The sequence below is a fragment of the Trichoplax adhaerens genome, genomic scaffold (genome assembly GCF_000150275.1).
Source record: "Trichoplax adhaerens TRIADscaffold_4 genomic scaffold, whole genome shotgun sequence".
Taxonomy (NCBI): domain Eukaryota; kingdom Metazoa; phylum Placozoa; class Uniplacotomia; order Trichoplacea; family Trichoplacidae; genus Trichoplax; species Trichoplax adhaerens.
The window spans coordinates 2,832,223-2,850,467 of record NW_002060946.1 but is presented as its reverse complement, the minus strand read 5'-3'; the positions used below and the strand labels follow the sequence as shown (position 1 = coordinate 2,850,467).

The 18,245-nt window shown below is 32.1% G+C and overlaps 3 protein-coding genes across 3 annotated transcripts; 2 read left to right on the top strand and 1 right to left on the bottom strand.

Annotated features, from left to right (window-relative positions):
• Window positions 1–303: 303 nt before the first annotated feature.
• TRIADDRAFT_63839 (uncharacterized protein) lies at window positions 304–5,532 on the top strand (the record flags this gene model as incomplete). The annotated part of the gene is made up of 13 exons (XM_002111907.1): window positions 304–1,013; window positions 2,093–2,184; window positions 2,390–2,475; window positions 2,601–2,721; window positions 2,994–3,148; window positions 3,349–3,462; window positions 3,824–3,961; window positions 4,230–4,295; window positions 4,450–4,515; window positions 4,633–4,826; window positions 4,926–5,008; window positions 5,210–5,340; window positions 5,473–5,532. The coding sequence occupies 13 exons, from the start codon at window positions 304–306 to the stop codon at window positions 5,530–5,532; spliced, it is 2,016 nt and encodes a 671-aa protein (XP_002111943.1).
• A 167-nt stretch (window positions 5,533–5,699) lies between these two features.
• Window positions 5,700–8,114, top strand: TRIADDRAFT_55462 (uncharacterized protein; the record flags this gene model as incomplete). The annotated part of the gene is made up of 7 exons (XM_002111906.1): window positions 5,700–5,840; window positions 6,018–6,091; window positions 6,462–6,569; window positions 6,901–7,068; window positions 7,219–7,359; window positions 7,748–7,835; window positions 7,962–8,114. The coding sequence occupies 7 exons, from the start codon at window positions 5,700–5,702 to the stop codon at window positions 8,112–8,114; spliced, it is 873 nt and encodes a 290-aa protein (XP_002111942.1).
• Window positions 8,115–9,098: 984 nt separating this feature from the next.
• Window positions 9,099–14,437, bottom strand: TRIADDRAFT_55461 (uncharacterized protein; the record flags this gene model as incomplete). Its single annotated transcript, XM_002111399.1, has 14 exons — window positions 9,099–9,176; window positions 9,786–9,954; window positions 10,969–11,096; window positions 11,197–11,256; window positions 11,331–11,369; window positions 11,508–11,593; window positions 11,735–11,792; window positions 11,923–12,089; window positions 12,202–12,304; window positions 12,414–12,593; window positions 12,892–12,975; window positions 13,614–13,790; window positions 13,867–14,013; window positions 14,150–14,437. 14 exons carry the CDS (start codon window positions 14,435–14,437, stop codon window positions 9,099–9,101), a joined length of 1,764 nt encoding a protein of 587 aa, XP_002111435.1.
• Window positions 14,438–18,245: the final 3,808 nt, after the last annotated feature.

The following is an 18,245-nucleotide window of genomic DNA, read 5'->3' as shown; positions in this document are numbered from 1 at the left end:
TTGGTACCAGGTACAGCAAGTATAAACAATATGCAAAAGAGCAACGTCAGGAGATCAGCTGGATAGCATCGCCAAAATGTAAATATAGTAAGAGAGGGCGATTAATTGATTGACTGATGCTATAAATGTTTATTGAATTAATACATGATTCTATCTTTAATCAGACCTATAAATTTATCCCTTAGCTATAGCTGAGGTCATTCTTCAATCCTTCTTTTCATCCCACTGAGGAGTAGGTTGGAGCTTTGTTGAGACTTAACTTTTTCTTGAATAATCAACTAGCTGATTGAGGATAGTCAGAAGATGCAGATGGAAATTGAAGATGAAACATCTAGAAAAGCCAAAGATGGCTACTACTTTACTAAACGCAAATTGATCATTGCCGCTATTGTTGTAGTAGTTGTCATTATAATAGTTGGAGTAAGTGCAGGGTTGACTGGAAGAGCATTAGCATCACACGGGGAGACCCAAAGTACTGAAAAACCTACAGATAAAATGACTGAAGAACCCACGATGGGTCCAACTGTTGGTAGACCAACAACTGGTAGACCACAACTGAACCAACAACAGAAGAAACCTATGCCTACAGCTCCTGCACCAACACCATTTACTGGTAGCAAAGCAGTAATGAATAACATTCGATTACCAGGCAATGTTGAACCAGTACACTATGAATTCAGTCTTGATATCGATGTGTTGGGCAAAAAATTCAACGGTACTAATGTTGCCGAATTTAAATTGGTGAAATCGACCGATATCATCTTGATTCACAGGAAAATGATGGAATTAACCAAGGAGCCCCTCTTGTCTACTGATGAATCATTTGCTGCCGATAAATTAATTACTTTAAAGGAAGTTGGATATTACTCCAAGTATGAATATCAATATATGATGGTAGATACTCCTTTAGCACTTGGTACTTACTACTTGAAGCTGGAATTTAAAGCTGATTTGACAGAAAGTCTTTTTGGAATCTACCTAAGCCAGTATAGACAATACGATGGCAAAGAAGTGTAAGTCACAATTCTTGTAAATTAGCATGCTATTTAGTTTAAACAACGATAGCATCTGTTGCACCTTTTACATGTTGATTACTGATACTAATGCTTATTATATTGTATAGCAATGCAATATTGATAGAGAGCCTTGTTAATGAAATATCCAATGATTTCCTAGTAAAATTTTTTAGCTCATTAACCAATAAATTACTATTATTTTGTTGTTTTTGTCATATGGTCACATGTTCCTATCCCAATCTCATACGGTATATGGCGGCACGTTGTGTTCTTGACACACTATAAACAAATCATTCATTAGTGTTAAAACCTGTTTCTCTTTATAGGTATTAGCTACATATATTACCTTAGTGTTAGCAACGCACCCACATATTTCAGATATACAATCTGAAGGTGTAGAGTGTGTTGGAAAACATCTATTTTTTTAATACAGAAATTGGTTTATTGCAGGCCACCTTGATGTCACTGTATTTAACATTAGAATACATGCAATCATTTTATAAAGGCAACGCATTACAGTATGATACTTAATTTTATTAACTAGCATAAATACGAGCATATTGTCTTTACTAGATTGCTAACGGCGATGCACACTTAAAAATACGCACATTTAACCTCAAAATTATTGTACTATACGAGTATAAGTGTACACCGTACTTCATTTACCCTATTTCTACTTAATTAATCTATAGCTTCCATTATTGTTATCATTACATTACACTAATATTCCATATATTATTGGATAAAGCTATTGCAATTAATTTACATAATCAAAACAGTTTTATTATTAAGTTTAATGTACAGATAGGTCATTTCATAATATTAATATAAAAAGGTCAAGCAATGGCAACTACAGTATTTCTAATATTGTTTGTTACCGCGAACAACTAATTAAGCAAGATTGATATTGCACTGCGCAGTACATATCAGCATTACATCAAAACTACTAGTAGATTTATCGATCTAGTGTTCTGCCTGAACGAAAAAACTAACATTATTGCTGCATATTATTATTTATAAAGTCTAGTCAAAACATAACTGACTAACCACGTAATGAATTTATCATTATAAAATAGATGGATGGTAGGAAGTCAATGTGAACCAGCCGAAGCTCGTCGTATTATGCCTTTGTTTGATGAGCCAACATTGAAGGCTACCTTTGACGCAAGTATTACTGTTGACAGTCGATATCTCGCTTTATGGAATATGCCGAGCACAGGCAACACCACTTTACCCAACGGAAAAATCAATTTCAAATACGAAAGTAACTTTTGAATAAATTTAGCTTAAATAATGAAAAAATCACACTTACAAAGGCCTGTTGTAATGGATGAATAACTATTTACAATTTACTATCGGAATTTTTATCGCAGAAAGCGTCAAAATGAGCACATACCTCTTGGCATTTGTTATTAGTGAATATGCTGCTATTGAAGAAAAAACTAATCGCGGAACAACGGTAAAATCTAAAAATTATCTCGCTTGAACATTTGTTAGAAAAATATTCTTATATGCATAGCTTAGTCTACCAACTACCCAATAAAACTTACATGTACCGTTTTATCACGATGTAATTTCCAATAGATGCGTATATGGGCACCTAAAGATCGTGTCCATTACGGTGCTTGGGCCTTACGAGCTGGTATCATGATGACTGAATATTTTGAATGCCTTTTCAACCAAACATATCCGTTATCCAAGCAAGGTACTAGTTAATTATATAAGTAGATCAATTTTATAGTATTCGCATCTCAGTTAAAGTACTATGATTAGGATATTCTTGTATCAGTTAATCTCGCATCAATTTCATACATTTCTTTCTTATTAAAGCATGGATGACAAAAGTTGTTAATTTATATCTTTTTATATCATAAAATTTATTTAAATAATTAACAATTGCCAAATTCAGTAGCATATTTGAGTTACGTACCGAGATAAAGTGGATGTTAACCTAGTAACGAATTTAATTGCTTACAGACATGGTATCAATTTCCGACTTCAACTTCGGTGCAATGGAAAATTGGGGCTTGATCATATACGTCGAAAGAGCTCTCTTATTTAATGAAAACGAGGACACCGATGGGTTTAAGGAGATCATCGCCAGAATCGTCTGCCATGAACTCGCTCATATGGTATGATGATTTTACTGTATACTCTACTTTCGTAAATTAAATTAATAAAGACATCATGTAAATACACAGACACGCATGATATGTTGTCTGTAGAAACATGACCCAAAGGCTAGGTTATGTATTTTACAATATTGAGCACATGTTGAACTGCTACATCATCTCTTGTAAATCACAAATTTAAATTGCTGTTTCGACCTTAGTGGTTTGGCAATCTAGTAACTTTCCATTGGTGGAATAACGTCTGGATTAACGAAGGATTTGCCACCTTTTATGAATACTTCGGAACAGCAGCTTTTATGCCAACATGGGAGATGGTAAGAATTATTGACTAATCATTATTCTGTATAATAAAATTGAAGATGATTATTCCATTAATCATCATTTTTCTAACACGTTAAAAATTTATACAAGTTCTTTTACTTATATTAAGTTTGCACGAAATATGTTAGTATTTACTTATATAGCTCTTAATTTTTTTATGCCATTAATTTGAATTTAATTTATTGACATTAACAAAACCAACAGTTATTTAAGCATAATATCAATACACATAATAGCAATACTAACTCATTATAATGTTATATCGGGGTCGTAATTTCTATGTAAATATTTATTTCATTACCTGTACGAATGAAAATGAAAAAATTTGACTCGTTTTATACTTTCATTGAATAGATGAATGTGTTCTTGGTACGAGAGGTACAACCAGGATTACGAAGTGATGCGTCTAAATTGTCACACCCTATGGAAGTCCACCATTTCCCAAGCAATAACATGATTTTGGATTATTTTTCAGCCGTTGCTTATAACAAAGTAAATTACTACACAAAATTTACATGGTTAAAAGATAAATATTATCACCTAATAAATTTTAAACAGAACTTTATTTCAATTGTCTCTACCGCGGCGTTTATTTATTACTAACAGTAGTTGTATCTTACTTTAAGATAGACATCATTTTTTATACTCTATAACCTCTAATGAGATTTCATTTTGAAAGAATTGACGAGTAAAAGTTCTAAATTTATTATACTAAAATGACAATATCGATAATTTTATCAAATATTATATGATTACCTAGGGAGGTAGTGTACTACGCATGTTGAGGAACATGTTAGGAAATGACAAGTTCGATGCTGCAATCAGGGTAAGGATCACTCTAGCAGTAGCCCATATCGAACAAATGCTTGTTGCATATTTTACAAGCGCTATTGTTCGGTATTATAATTTTTAAAATAAATTCTCCAGTTCCATGTAATCTTTTCATATGCTTTTCGTTAATTTTTAATATGCGGATATAGCTATACGTGCAACAAAATAAATGGAAGGAAGCTTATCCACACTCGCTATGGTCTGCTTTACAGGAGGTAAATAGTGAATTCAGGAGAAAATATTTATTTCCTACGATACAACTAGACTATCAAATCATGAATTACTTTAATGCGTAAAAATTCTCATCTAAATCCGATTATTATTGCATTTAGTCAACAAAGAGCAGCTATAATATCACAGCTATCGGTAGTACTTGGATTAGACAAATGGGCCATCCAATTATAACCGTTGCACGCGATCCTAGTAATCCAAATAAAGGCATCTTTACTCAGCAACGCTACCTATCCAACAATACCTTGGATCCTAACTCAGAGCACCCAGCATCACCGCATAAATCTCCATACGGGTAACTGCTATAAGTTCTTTAAACGTGATTTTAAGGCAAACTTGGACCATAATTAATACTGTCATTATTTTTAAAATAATAATCGTGCCTAAACAATAGATATAAATGGAACATTCCCATCAACTGGTTCTTTGGTAGCAATAAATCAGCTAATTACTTTCAGGTTATCAACATGAAGGACGGTTAGTAATTATTGTAAAGTACTATCTTGTCAACAGTGACTGTAATAGATATCTATAAACTATTCACAGTTTTGACTATAAATGAAAATATTTATTCGTACATTTTAAAAATCGATGACCCATACGAGTTCCAAGGTCTTGGCATGAATTATATCATTAGCAACGAATTATATGACAACTGTTCTTTACTGTACCCTATAGTACAAACATCATTTGACTGGCCTGCGGGTCAATGGATCAAGGCAAATACTCACCAGTTTGGATTCTTTAGAGTTAATTACCCGGAAGAAAACTGGCTTGCTTTAGCTAACGGGTTACAAAAAAATCTGATGGTAAGTAGGAAATGTTACACAACCTTTTTCTACATAAGATTACGAAATTTATAATAGCGTATATGTATAAATTGGAGCCAGCTTATTCAGCATTTCTAATTCTTTTTTAAATTATGTTATTATGTATCATAGGCATTAGATACCCGTGATATTTCCAATCTCATTGATGATTCTATGACTTTTGCTGAGTAATATAAAATAAAATTAGTTCTGTAATATAAAAAATGAAACAAATTATGTATTGTATAGCAGATTGAATATGTCATAAACATAATCAATAAATTCTTAAATCTGAATGCCTGCTAATTTCGATGCGAGGTGGCTAAAGCAATATATCAATTATTTTTCGTAGGGCTGAAATGATAAAGTATAGTACCGCTCTTGAATTTACCAAATACTTGATTAAGGAAACTCATTACCTGCCTTGGTTCACAGCTATTGGCAGGTTGGAACATATAGTTGATCGCCTAGAAAATACCGGAAATTTTGGATATTTTGCCGTAAGTATCTAATTTCCGCCATAACTTCATATAATTATTGCAAAGGCCTTTTATAAAGGTCTTGAGGCTAATAAGCGTGATATTAGATCTGAAGGTGAAAGAAATTTGCAATTAACATAATAAATTTTTATGTAAGGCGTAAATATCTCGGCTAACTATCGTATTTAAAATTTTTAGAATTATTACTTACAACAATTGAAGCCATTGCTTAAGATCTTAAAATTCGAAAATACTGGTGACCACTTGGAAAGGTGATAAGAAGTCCATCATTAACCTCACTAATGTAAAAAGTAACTGAATCAGTCAATAGTACTTTATAAATTTTCACGTACGGTATCCAACACCATATTTACTATGGTAATTAACGTTCTTCCTTACAAAACGTTTATGATAAACTGTAATACTTGAGTATTCATTCATTCCCATTCGAAGTTCAATATATAGCGCCGCCTAACATTTAAATTGTGAAATTCATATTAGAATTGATATTAGTATTTCTATTTAGACCATCACATATATAATAAGAGTTATTTTTGCGTGTTGTTGCTACAACTTATAATAATAATGTCGCAATAGGCAATATTCGCTTATCCTAACTCATATTTTAATTTTGAATTACAGATTACTAAGAGTAGCAGCTATGGGAGTTGCATGCCGTCTTAACGAGTATGAATGCAATAAGGATGCCAGCAAGATGTTCTGGGATAACGCTATGAATGACTCTAACATGTACAGGCAACTTGTGACAAAAATTAAGCTGTATTGTAATGTTTACTTACGCATATACCAAACTTTTGCTAAAGACAATTAAAAATTAAAATTACAAGGATTTTGAGTAGTTACTAATAAAATTGAGGAATGATAGTATCTCAGTAGACAAATAAGCCATAATTCTTTGATAAGATCAAGTGGTTTAATCTGTTCTGCGATGATCACATACCACTGTACCGTACTCAATATTTCATATTTTAAATAATCTTACAGTCGTTGACACACACCAGCCGGCGACTTCTTTATTCTCTTAATCGCTTATTTTAATCTTTCATTATCTGAATTATAGGATACCACCATCTTTGAGGAGAATAGTCTTATCGGCAGCTGTTGCTAATGGAGATTCTAGGGCCTTCACCAGGATATGGAATAAACTTAATACCACGTATAAGACTACCATTAGACCAGATATGTTAAGGGCTTTAGCTAGATCTAAAGAACCTTGGTTGCTTAAGGCGTGAGTAAAAACTCTTACAAATTCTTTCAAATAAATTTAAACTGTTTGAATTCTTTATCTAACAAGATTTTTTATTTATAAATGATGTCTTGACTATATCAATTTAATGTTGTTAAATAAACAAATATTCATTATAATTTCATTCTATAGCTACATACATATGGCACTCCATTCAAATAATCTTAGCCAAGGCGAAAAAGCTAACGTCTTTAATTTCGTAGCCGCGAATCCTGTTGGTCGACATGTACCGTGGGAATATATCAAAACTAACTTCAACATGATGTATGGACAGTAAGTATAATGCCAGCAGTAACTAATAATTTCAATAAGCAAACTCAGTCGGGCATTCATTTAATAATTCCTCGTTGATTAGTCTCTGTATAGGTATTAGTTTCTAGTATAGTGCTATTCCAAGTATAATATACTGATTAAATATAGCAGAAGGACTCTATTTATACTATTACTGCTATAATAATAACCTTACATGATAGCTACAGTAAAAAATCGACATCATTATAGATAAACCCCATATAATGTGCATATAGTACCATAAGTGCAAGATAAAAATATATCGCAGAAGCAACAGATTTTAATTATAAAAAATACATCAAGTCTAGATTTTTGTGCTCATCACGGATTAACGAATTTGCTTCCGTGCTTTTCTATTAACACCAAACAGGGCTAAAAACAATTCTCAATTGAATACATTTGGAAGAATGTTCGTAAGCTCTGTCCAGAGATTCGATACCATGCCAAAGTATATGGAGGTTAGACTTCAGAAACATGAATTTAAGATACGATCCTTTATTATCAAATAATTTATACATACACTTGGCATAATTTAGACATAGATGTAGAACTAGAAATTGATATTTTCATTCCCTCATTTCTAGGTGGAAATGTTCTTTGAGAGACATCCAGAGCTTAGCGGTTATAAATCTTCTGTATTAAATAGCATCCATACCAACATTATGTGGTTACAAAAACATGCAATGCAAATTAAGCAGTTTTGTCAGGCTAATACAGAGCATATGGAGACTATGTAATTGATTTACTATGGCTCTCTAAACTGCGAGGTAATAGTAATATATTATCAGTATTATGTAATCTGCTTTAACGTACGACTAGATTAACCTTAATTCGATGTTATTTTAATCATATTGGTGGATGCTGTGTCGCACATCAATAAAGATAATATTGCTGTAAAATGTCTGGTTTCATCAATTTTATCACATTTGTAAAGATCAAACGCAAAAATGGCCAGAGAATGTGGCCTATACTGTTAGAATAATGATTTTAACTTCGACACTTGAATTAGATTAACTAAAAAAATAGATCTTGATTGGTTGATTACAATTTTTAGACATGAATTTGAAATGATCCTTTCGACAATTATCTGCCCTCAGAAAGTGAAAATACTTAGCCGTTATTGCTAGATTAGGCCTATATTACTACATCTGCTGTCGTAATCAACGAAGCTAGATGAACTAAATAAGTTTAATTTCGACGTACTTGTGCATACAAATCACGTTCACCTGTGTTAAATAAAATATACTGCCAACCCAAAATATATTAATTGCATCACTTTCGACTAGTTATAACTAAGTCATAGCTATCGAATTAAAGTATTTGTTACAGATATTCTATAAAGTGTACATACATACGATAGCGTACTCTTGAGTTTTATATCACTTTTACAGGCTAATTTTGGCTATCTATAAACGTAATACATTGAAATTACTGGCATCTTATGCAAACTTCTAGCTGCAAAAAGTACAGTAGTATAGTATTACCTCTACCATAGATAATATAAAGCAAGCGGAAATAGCATAACTTATTATAGTAGTAAAACGCCCTGCCTAGGATGCTTTCGAGTAGATCTGCCATTAGTACAGCACTTATTGGAGGAAATATAAATCGTAGGCTAGCAGGATGATTCTTAAGGCCTACTGGTATATCACTCTTTAGTGATTTAATACCTATGAATTCAATTTATTCAATCCATCCATTTACTGGTATGAAAACGATAGTTAAGGATTACAATAGACATACGGCATGTTTTCGACAATCTTATACTTTGGAATTGCTTGTTTGGATAGCCTTAAATCCTACATTTACACAGCCAATACTTATTCGGAAGGCTAATTTTATGAGTGATCAACCATGCTAAATTTATGCCAGCTACGTATAGCTACTAATTAGGAATCATCACCTCTATATGACAAACATGAAAATAGGAGTTACATAAAGCACTTTACTAGTGGTTAACAACTGTAAGATAAAAAAGCTAATTATATGAGCATGTTAAGAAATAATTATTCTGAGCATCATATTCACGCGTAGACAAGCTTTCTATAATACCAATGCTGTTGCTAAAACGACATAAATTATGAAAGAAAACAGATAAACTGAAGTCGCCGAAACAGCAGCACTTGTAATTGGGGCTGTATAATTTGCCGCTGATATAAAATTAGGAATTTTTTGGCCATAGCTCTGTTTGATTTCCGTTGTTAATCATAAAGGAAGAAATTAAATGGAAATTGATAAGAAAAATTGAGTAAACGCATACTTAACACCCATGAGAAAGTAGATTGTTATTATCCTTAAAGGCTATAAAAATTACGCCTTCAGCTATAACATTGATAATCCTTAGTTATGAAATAAATTGCAATGCTACAATGAGATCGCATAATTATATAACGTACGATATTACTCACATCCATGATGATCGAGTGATTTTGATAGGAGCAATACATGTCAGGAGCACGATAAGTTTCTAAGTCATGCAGCTCTTTAATCAATGCGCTATCCCCTATAACGGTTTTTCTAACTGACTCCGCAAGACTGGTTGTGCTATTCGGAGTTGGATTAGGCATTCTGCCTTGTCTAAAAAAATTTAGTGACAAAGTAATGAGGAAGAGCCCTATCTTATTAAATTAAATTGAAAACTAGTCTATATTAGAACGATATTGGTAAAACTATATTTTATATTAGTAGCGGGAACGGTACTAATTCTAACATTTAACAACACACCTTCTAATAAATAAATTTAGTGTTACTAATTATTAAAGAATTTACTTCATGGAGGAGTAATACTCATTAACAAAGCGTTTTCTTAAAATGGTAATAAACTATTATGATTTCATAAAAAATTTCATTAAAAAAGCATTTAATAGAAATTTCTAATTCTCATCGACATGATGATGAAAATTTCTCTTACCAGACTATAAATTATCAACAGCTTACGTAATTTCATCTTTAATCAGATAGATGTGATTGATTAACTTGTGCAACGATATTAATTTATAAATATGCCAGTCTATACTGGCTTTTTCAATTTATTCTACACATATTAGTACATTTACAGTGTTTCTTTTAGATGAAAATATTACTATACGGGAAATTTTTCTTAAAGCTATAATTATCAACAGATTCACTTTAATATTAATCAAGGTATATGAAGTTATGCCTTCTTCTATTAATGCACTATAATTTACTTGTTACCCATTAAACAGTCAGTTTATTGCCGGTGATTTATACCACACATAATGTACAAAGATAGTTTCTAGCTATGGTATACAATTAATTTAAACTTACATAATAATCTAGAGAAAATGTGACTTATATTTCACGAAGTATATTTGTTTAGCGAAAGATTGAAAACTAAAATCACACAAAAATGAATTCTGCTGCTACTTATACAAAAAAACTTGATGCTGTATGGAACTAATTTTGTGAATAAAATGATCACTATATTTTATTTCCATCCCCAACACCATGTCATCAGAGAAATTTAAATGGATATTTTCAAAAGCAGATCCATAAATCAATTAATTAATTGGCACTTATCATAGATTCAGAAATCTACGTATTTAGATAAATACTTGCAGATATACTTACATGATTAATTTGGTGAAATAAGGTACAAGGTCAGTATATGATGCATATGTAACGCATACTGAAAACGGCAATTTAGGGTAGTAAAATACGTAATTAAGACACATTTCATCCTTAGTTGCTTCACCTCCCTAAATCATATATTGTGATTATACATAGAATTAGGGGTTAAGTACTAATAAATTAAATTTATCCTGAAATTTAGATACTTTATAAATTCATAGCATTTACCACAGTGCTAGTATTACGATTAGCGGTCTTATAGCTGCAAGTAATAGCCAAAGAATCTCCCTATGTAAGTCAGATGGGGTTAATTTTAATAAAGGTCGTAACATTATAGCATTGCACTACATAATGCATTCTACCGGCAACATTTTAATTTCATTCCTCAAATATAAAACTTCCTACAAAAGGAATAGACGACAATATTTCAATTAATAAAAGAATTCATAAAGCTTTCTTTCACATTATCTTCAAACAGAATATATCATCAACAGCAACAGAATAAAAAATACCATGCCAACTGGAATGTATTAATTTACCTGATAGTTGAAATCATAATGCTTATTTTGAGCGAGTAATGGCAATTCTTTGCCCTTTCTGAAGTGTCTTGCATATAATGCTACACCTGCACAGCAAAACATTTCAAACGTCAAATATAGGAAAAAGGAACAAGATTTCTAATCATAATTTAAAATAGGCCAGATCAGGTGCATCTGTATAATCAAATATGGCAAATCTCCTTACTGGTACAGCACTATTCAGCTACCTGCTAAATGAGTATGAAAGAATACTCCAAAGATGTTGATACCTGCCATAGGTATAGCCTAATAGGAAATATATGTCCTTACTGAGATACTGTATAATTACTGTAGAGTCCAAATATAGCGCGCAATAAAGTCTATATCATTGCATTAATATAATGAGTTTATAAAAGTAAGTAATCAGAGCTTTCACCCGTTCAGTGCACATTTGAGGGCAGTAACCGGTGATATTCCATTCGTCTTGTTTTTCTGGGATCATCATGGTTGGTGTAACCGCATGACCCATAGTTAAGGTTCCAACATCGTATTGGCGTAATTGTCGTGTATAAAATATTTTAAAACCGGAGGTATCGACAAAATCTGACAAAATATGAAAGATTAAAGTATTAGAAGCGTTGCTAATATTCTTCTAGATCGCTTTTACTCTCTACAATTAAATAAAACATATGAATCATGGCAACTGATTGCTCACCTGATCTACCTTCGGGATTATCATAGTGCATCTCAATAACTGTAAATTTGGGATCGGTTTTCTGGCCAATAGCTAATCCTGTATGAGCGGGGAAAACACTTGACTATGCACAGTACAAAAAAGCATTGAGAGAAGTCAAGATCAATTAGACCGAATAAAATCCCACTTTGACTGATTTCTTCTTTGATAAAGTGATAAAATTATAAATTAACCTCGCCACCAACAGCCCAGCCTGCTACAACAGCACCTCCACGACATCTAGTTAAGTGGAGGGGCATATTTCTACTCGAACAGTCTGAACTATAACCATGCCATTTAGGATCGGATTCACACTCATAAAGTGTCATATGATGGACTACACCTTCATTGCCTTTAGTTATGATGGGATCAATCTAGAAATTTGATGATTAGATAATTATAATTATGAATTTATTCTATCCCATTTTAATGGTCTGTAGTGTCGCATAAATTTTAAGATTCCTTCAGTATTAACTAGTTAAGTAATACTCTAGTTATTAATAATTGTGAGATAAGATTGTGTTTGCTAATTCTAGCAAATTGATCAAATTGGAGTGAAGTGATTTAAGCGAGGTCTTACACTGTCTTAAATTATTCTATTTTTTGAGCTATCTTCAATGAATGAAAAAAGCCATGTCAAAGAGTTCACTATAATATATGAACGGCTCCTACCCTAATGATATGATTTTTTTCCGTTAGTTCAGGCATCCTTAATCCTACACACCAATACGTGGTATGAGCGTTAGGTACGCTTACCTACATTATAATCAGTCCCCTTTGATTAATAACAAATTTATATAAATTTTTCTACCTTTGTTTAACGAGCAAGAGTATTATGTACAACACTCACGACATTCGGTAGCTTCACCGATGCATTTGCAAAGAATTAAAACATTGCCATACAGTATATGAAGACTTTCAACTGCAGCAATAACTGGCTTCAACTCGATGATTCTTAACATTTGCAGAATTCTAGTTCTCAAAATACAGGAGTGTTTATAATAGCATACTATCATCGCTATGGCTTTATGACTGATAAATTATTGAAAATCTGACTTATTGCACACTATACTAATATTATCCAAAACATCCAGCGTACTCATTAATTGTAATTGATGATTATTTTTCAGTCCGAGAATAAATGTTCTAAGATATCTCTTAACTACTGCTGCTGTGATTAGATTAAGCTGGCTCTTAACTCAAAAATCTTAAAAAGGTATAGATTTTTCTTCATTTATAAGAGAATTATGTAACTAAGCAATGTTAGAGCTGATAACTTAGTTTCCAGTTTTGTTTGAGCTTAATGCATACTGACAGGATCCATTTGGTATGGTTATAGCTGTAGCAAGCAAGCAATAAGTCAAATCAATAAATGTTATTAGCTATTTCCTTACGTTTGGTACTCTAAAATCATATGTCTGATAATCTGATGGCAGTACAGGCTTATCTTTTTCCGGCATCCTCTCAAACAGGTTTACGCTACGGGTGCCCATTTTATTATGCATTGGAATATTAGAAGTCGATACAGGATCCTTGTTATTATAGGCCCAAATCAATCTGGTTGTTCCGGTCTAACGAGATCAATTATTCAAAACATATTTTATGAGATGTTAATTGGTATAAGCTGTCATAAATAGCATGACTTACGTCTAATTTTAAATCTTTAGTATCTCCTGTATCAAACTTTCTCCAAAACTTTATTGCTGTTGTGCCATTACTCTCAGAGCCCGATACAAGTTTATAGTCTTGACTTGAATCTAACTCTGGCAATGTACGGCCTGTTGCATATCGATCCTATGGCGAAACAGAAAGAAAATTATTGCTACTCCAATCCTTTTCGGTTATAACGACATAGAATGATGTTGGAGAGGATACATTAGCTTTCATTATTTTAAGCGGAATCGTTACTAAGATTTCAAATGATTTTCACCTGAAGATAAGCTTTACCATTATTATCTACCCATCCGATAACAACATCAGATCCGGGCATTTTACCAGTGTAAGGGGATATTCCAAATCCTACCCATCCTGTCGTTTTGACATGAACTGTAAAGGTCATTATTTTTTGAGAACGATCGAACGTCCAGTCGAGTCTGTATTTTAGATCTTCATCCATAGATACATGGAACACATTTGAGTTTAAGATGTTTGAATCTGAGGCTACTACTGATACCAAAAAAGTAGCAACGCACAGGTAGGCGACAAACTTTATAGCCATACTTGGATTTGAAAGGGCAGAGTATACTATCAAATTAGATTTAAACATAGATTAGCCGAGATAAATTCATGAGCTGTTATAAAATTTATCCATTAACAAAGAGCCTCGCTTTCTTTGGAATACACATGCAATCTTCTCCATATAAATATGAATAATCTAAACTCATGTTAGAGAATGAGAAGAGATATCGCTATGGAAAGCTTTAAGTTTGTACTCTTTGTCTTCTGATCTATTGTCTAATTTCAAATTAAAATATCTGATAGCCTATCTGTCTAATAATTATAATCATATAACATGGACTATTGCAATCATAGAGTTATTTACCGAAAATTACGGTACTTTACCGGAACTACCAATTCTACAATATATGCAATTTTAAGTTATGTTTAACCGAAATAGATGTGAAAGACCTTGTAGTCAGTTTTGTTCTAGAAGATATTATAGTTTAAATCAGAGCTCTATCGACTGGGAAAGTCTTTTAGAGTCCAGTGATTCGGTCAACAAGTGAGAAACTAAAGTTGAAACTATTGCATGCAAATTACTAAAATATATCGATGAAACAGATGATAAACGATAGACAGTAGCCCTGAAGCAGTTTATGCTGTAATCTAATTTTCAGAAGTAGTCAATTTCGATTTAAGTGATGTATAAGTTATCAACTTCTGCATGTTTAATATTCAATAATTTAACTACGAAGAATAACCAAGAGGACATCATGGAGCCCATTTTGCCAAGCATGAAGATAAACTTAGTTCAGTAACAGTTTATATACTTTAAAGCATAAACGAAATGAAATTAATCCCAGAATGAAATTTAATTCGAATGAGAGATAGAAATTTAGAAGAAAGCACGATATAAATCTACTAGGTCTGATGACATTAGCATCCAATTTTAAAAGAAAGCAAAGGTACGGTGTTTAATAAGCTAAGGTAGCATAAATACTTCATCAATCTATTTCAGTGAAAAATAAAAGCAAAATAAAGCATAACAATTCTGGTCCATAATGTATTTTAGATAAAAAACACACTATTTAGATTTAATCAAGTCAGCTTAAATAGTCTCGATAACTACGCTCGCAAAGAAAAGTACTAGTTTTACATAGCACGATGTTATTGTAATTGAGTGATTAACTATTCCTAGCAAGTACATCAAAAATAAAATGTCAGTTCCACTACAATAAGCGAGATTCCATAAATGGTATTAGTATATTTAAATTCCGATGTAATTAATTTAGACTTAAGCTTTCTGTCGCATTTATGGCGTATGTCTATTATATTTTAAATTAAATCTTGATGGTATAATTAAACTAAAATTCCATAGTTATCAATCTGATTATGCTAGCAAAAAATCTTTAGATAATAAACGTACGGCAGTTAATGACTTTTTAAATTATTTGAGTCTACTTTCTGTATTTCTCATGCAATAACTATAACAAATAAACTAATTCTTAACGGAAACTCGACTAAATTGTCGAAATTGGGGTTATGCTATCCTCAACCATAGATTGTACCTGAATTTTTTCTCCAATAGAAATTTTTAAATGCCAGCAAAAATTTCAATTCACAGTGAATAATTCAGTTGGCTGTTATCCTCAGAGCTAAGTATGTTATAAGTTAATGCTATATATATATAAAGGTATTTTGGTATACTCACGTATGTTACAAAGCCAAATAAGTAGAATTTAATTTCCAATACACTTTAATGTTTCGAATCATACTAACTGCGATAACTTGAAAAATTACTACTTGAATAGCATCATTTTTAATACAGTACGGTATAATACGGATTTTTTTAAAAAGTCACAAGATTTAATAACGCGTTAGCAACAGTTGTTTTTAAAACAAATGATATGTTTACTGATAGGATTTTGATGAATAGAACTCAACCTAATTAATATTTCATTAAAACTAATAATCAAAACATATCATGTGACTGTAATTAGCTGAAATCACTACAATCACGTTGTAATTAAACATTGATTTTCTTGTTTAAAATATCTTTCCTATAGTATAGTATAATTTATATGGAGTAGTTTTATGTGTGCACGAATTATTAAAAAATAAAGAATTGGAATGTAATAGCCTCTTACCGGTGCATTTGAGGTTCGTATTTTGTAACTGCATACAAACTCCTAATCGCAAAGAATAGATAAAAGCGCCGTGATAAAACCGATCACGAAATTTTAAAATTTCTTAAAAATTTAAACTTTATTATATCTTTATACAAAGATAATCTACACACAGCTCTACTCTATTCGAATAGAATCACTAGAAAGACTTTTAGAAAGAACCATTGGAGTAACCTAGAGTTGCCTGCTTATATACTTTTCGTAGCATTTGCAGCAATAATCAGTATAACCACTTTCTACCTTATTTATACCTATCCAGATTATTATTAGTGACAACGTTTTGGAAAGTGGACTATCTATAATCTAACATAGTAGCAGCTACAGCATTTACGTAGACAATATTTCTACAAGCCAAGGTACGATGAACTAGCCATATCCTAATATACATTTGCCTATCTATTTTTACCTCTAGTATCAATTGTGAAACAAAACCCTGCTGTACGAGTATACAGTCACCTGCACTCTTAACATAAAACAAAGACGTAGAATTTTCAACTATAATCTATGGCTCTGAGCTACCAAATATGCTCTCAGCATTAAGTATACTTTTAGATAAATATAGAAAGTTACACTACCGTACATGATAATAACCATGGTAAATAATCTACAATCCAATGCTAACTTAAATTATATTATTAATGAGAAATAGTTGGAGACTATCAGCCACGGCCTTAACCTTTAAATGATCTGTGCTAAACATCTTATTTGGCCTAATTCATTACAGGAAGATGTACTGAAAATCACGGTATTTCTGAGCTGATAGTCACTGTTAGTGATGGTAGCGGATTTGGATTAAATTAGACTGTACTCGCATGGAAAACTGAACGATACGCTGCAGTTTAGAGCTGTTCTAATATTTCCATCTGTCTATATCGGCTGCGAAAATTAGATCGATCGTGGGATGTAGTAGTAACTTAATGTTTAGCAGAGACAATACCATGTGAGAAGATTTAGCCAGTTTTAAGTGTATCGAAGATATATAAATATCGAGCGATTATCAGTTGTAATAAATCTATTCATCTGCTTTCCTGTCGAGACTGTATGAATGTTTAGTAATACATCTAGAATATACAGATATAATTACGCGTAACATAATACCCGCAGACTGCAATAAGATTTGAATACTATGAGCACTAAATCGGCTTTGAAGTTAGATAAACCGTAGGAACATTAGCATTGCAGTAGAATTTAATTGGTTTTACGCCTAATACAGGCATGGTATTGAGTTATCTGACAGCACAAGAGTGTCTGTTCAATTTTACGATTCATGGTGTACAGGTTAACTGAATAATATAGAGAGCTCTCGGCTAATATAGCATAAGGAAATCTCATCAGTTTTAATGTGAATTCAAGCTACATAAGCACTATAAATTCAATAAATATAGTATTTCATTGCTAATGATAGTGTCGTATCCGCCATCTGATCAGCTTATGCGTTTCTAGGTTGTACCGATAAATTCTTTTACACTTTTGCTCCACCGTTTATATAGTATGTTGCTAATTGTACTTCAAAAGGAAATATGCAATATATGGCTGTTCAATCATATCAATTCACTGTAAATTTACAATTAAAAATTGATCAATAGCGATTAGAAACTCTAAATTGACAGTTGCAAGAAATTCTTAGTAGTTTACGTATACTCTTGCTTTACAGGTACATGATAAACTCTTTATCTCCTA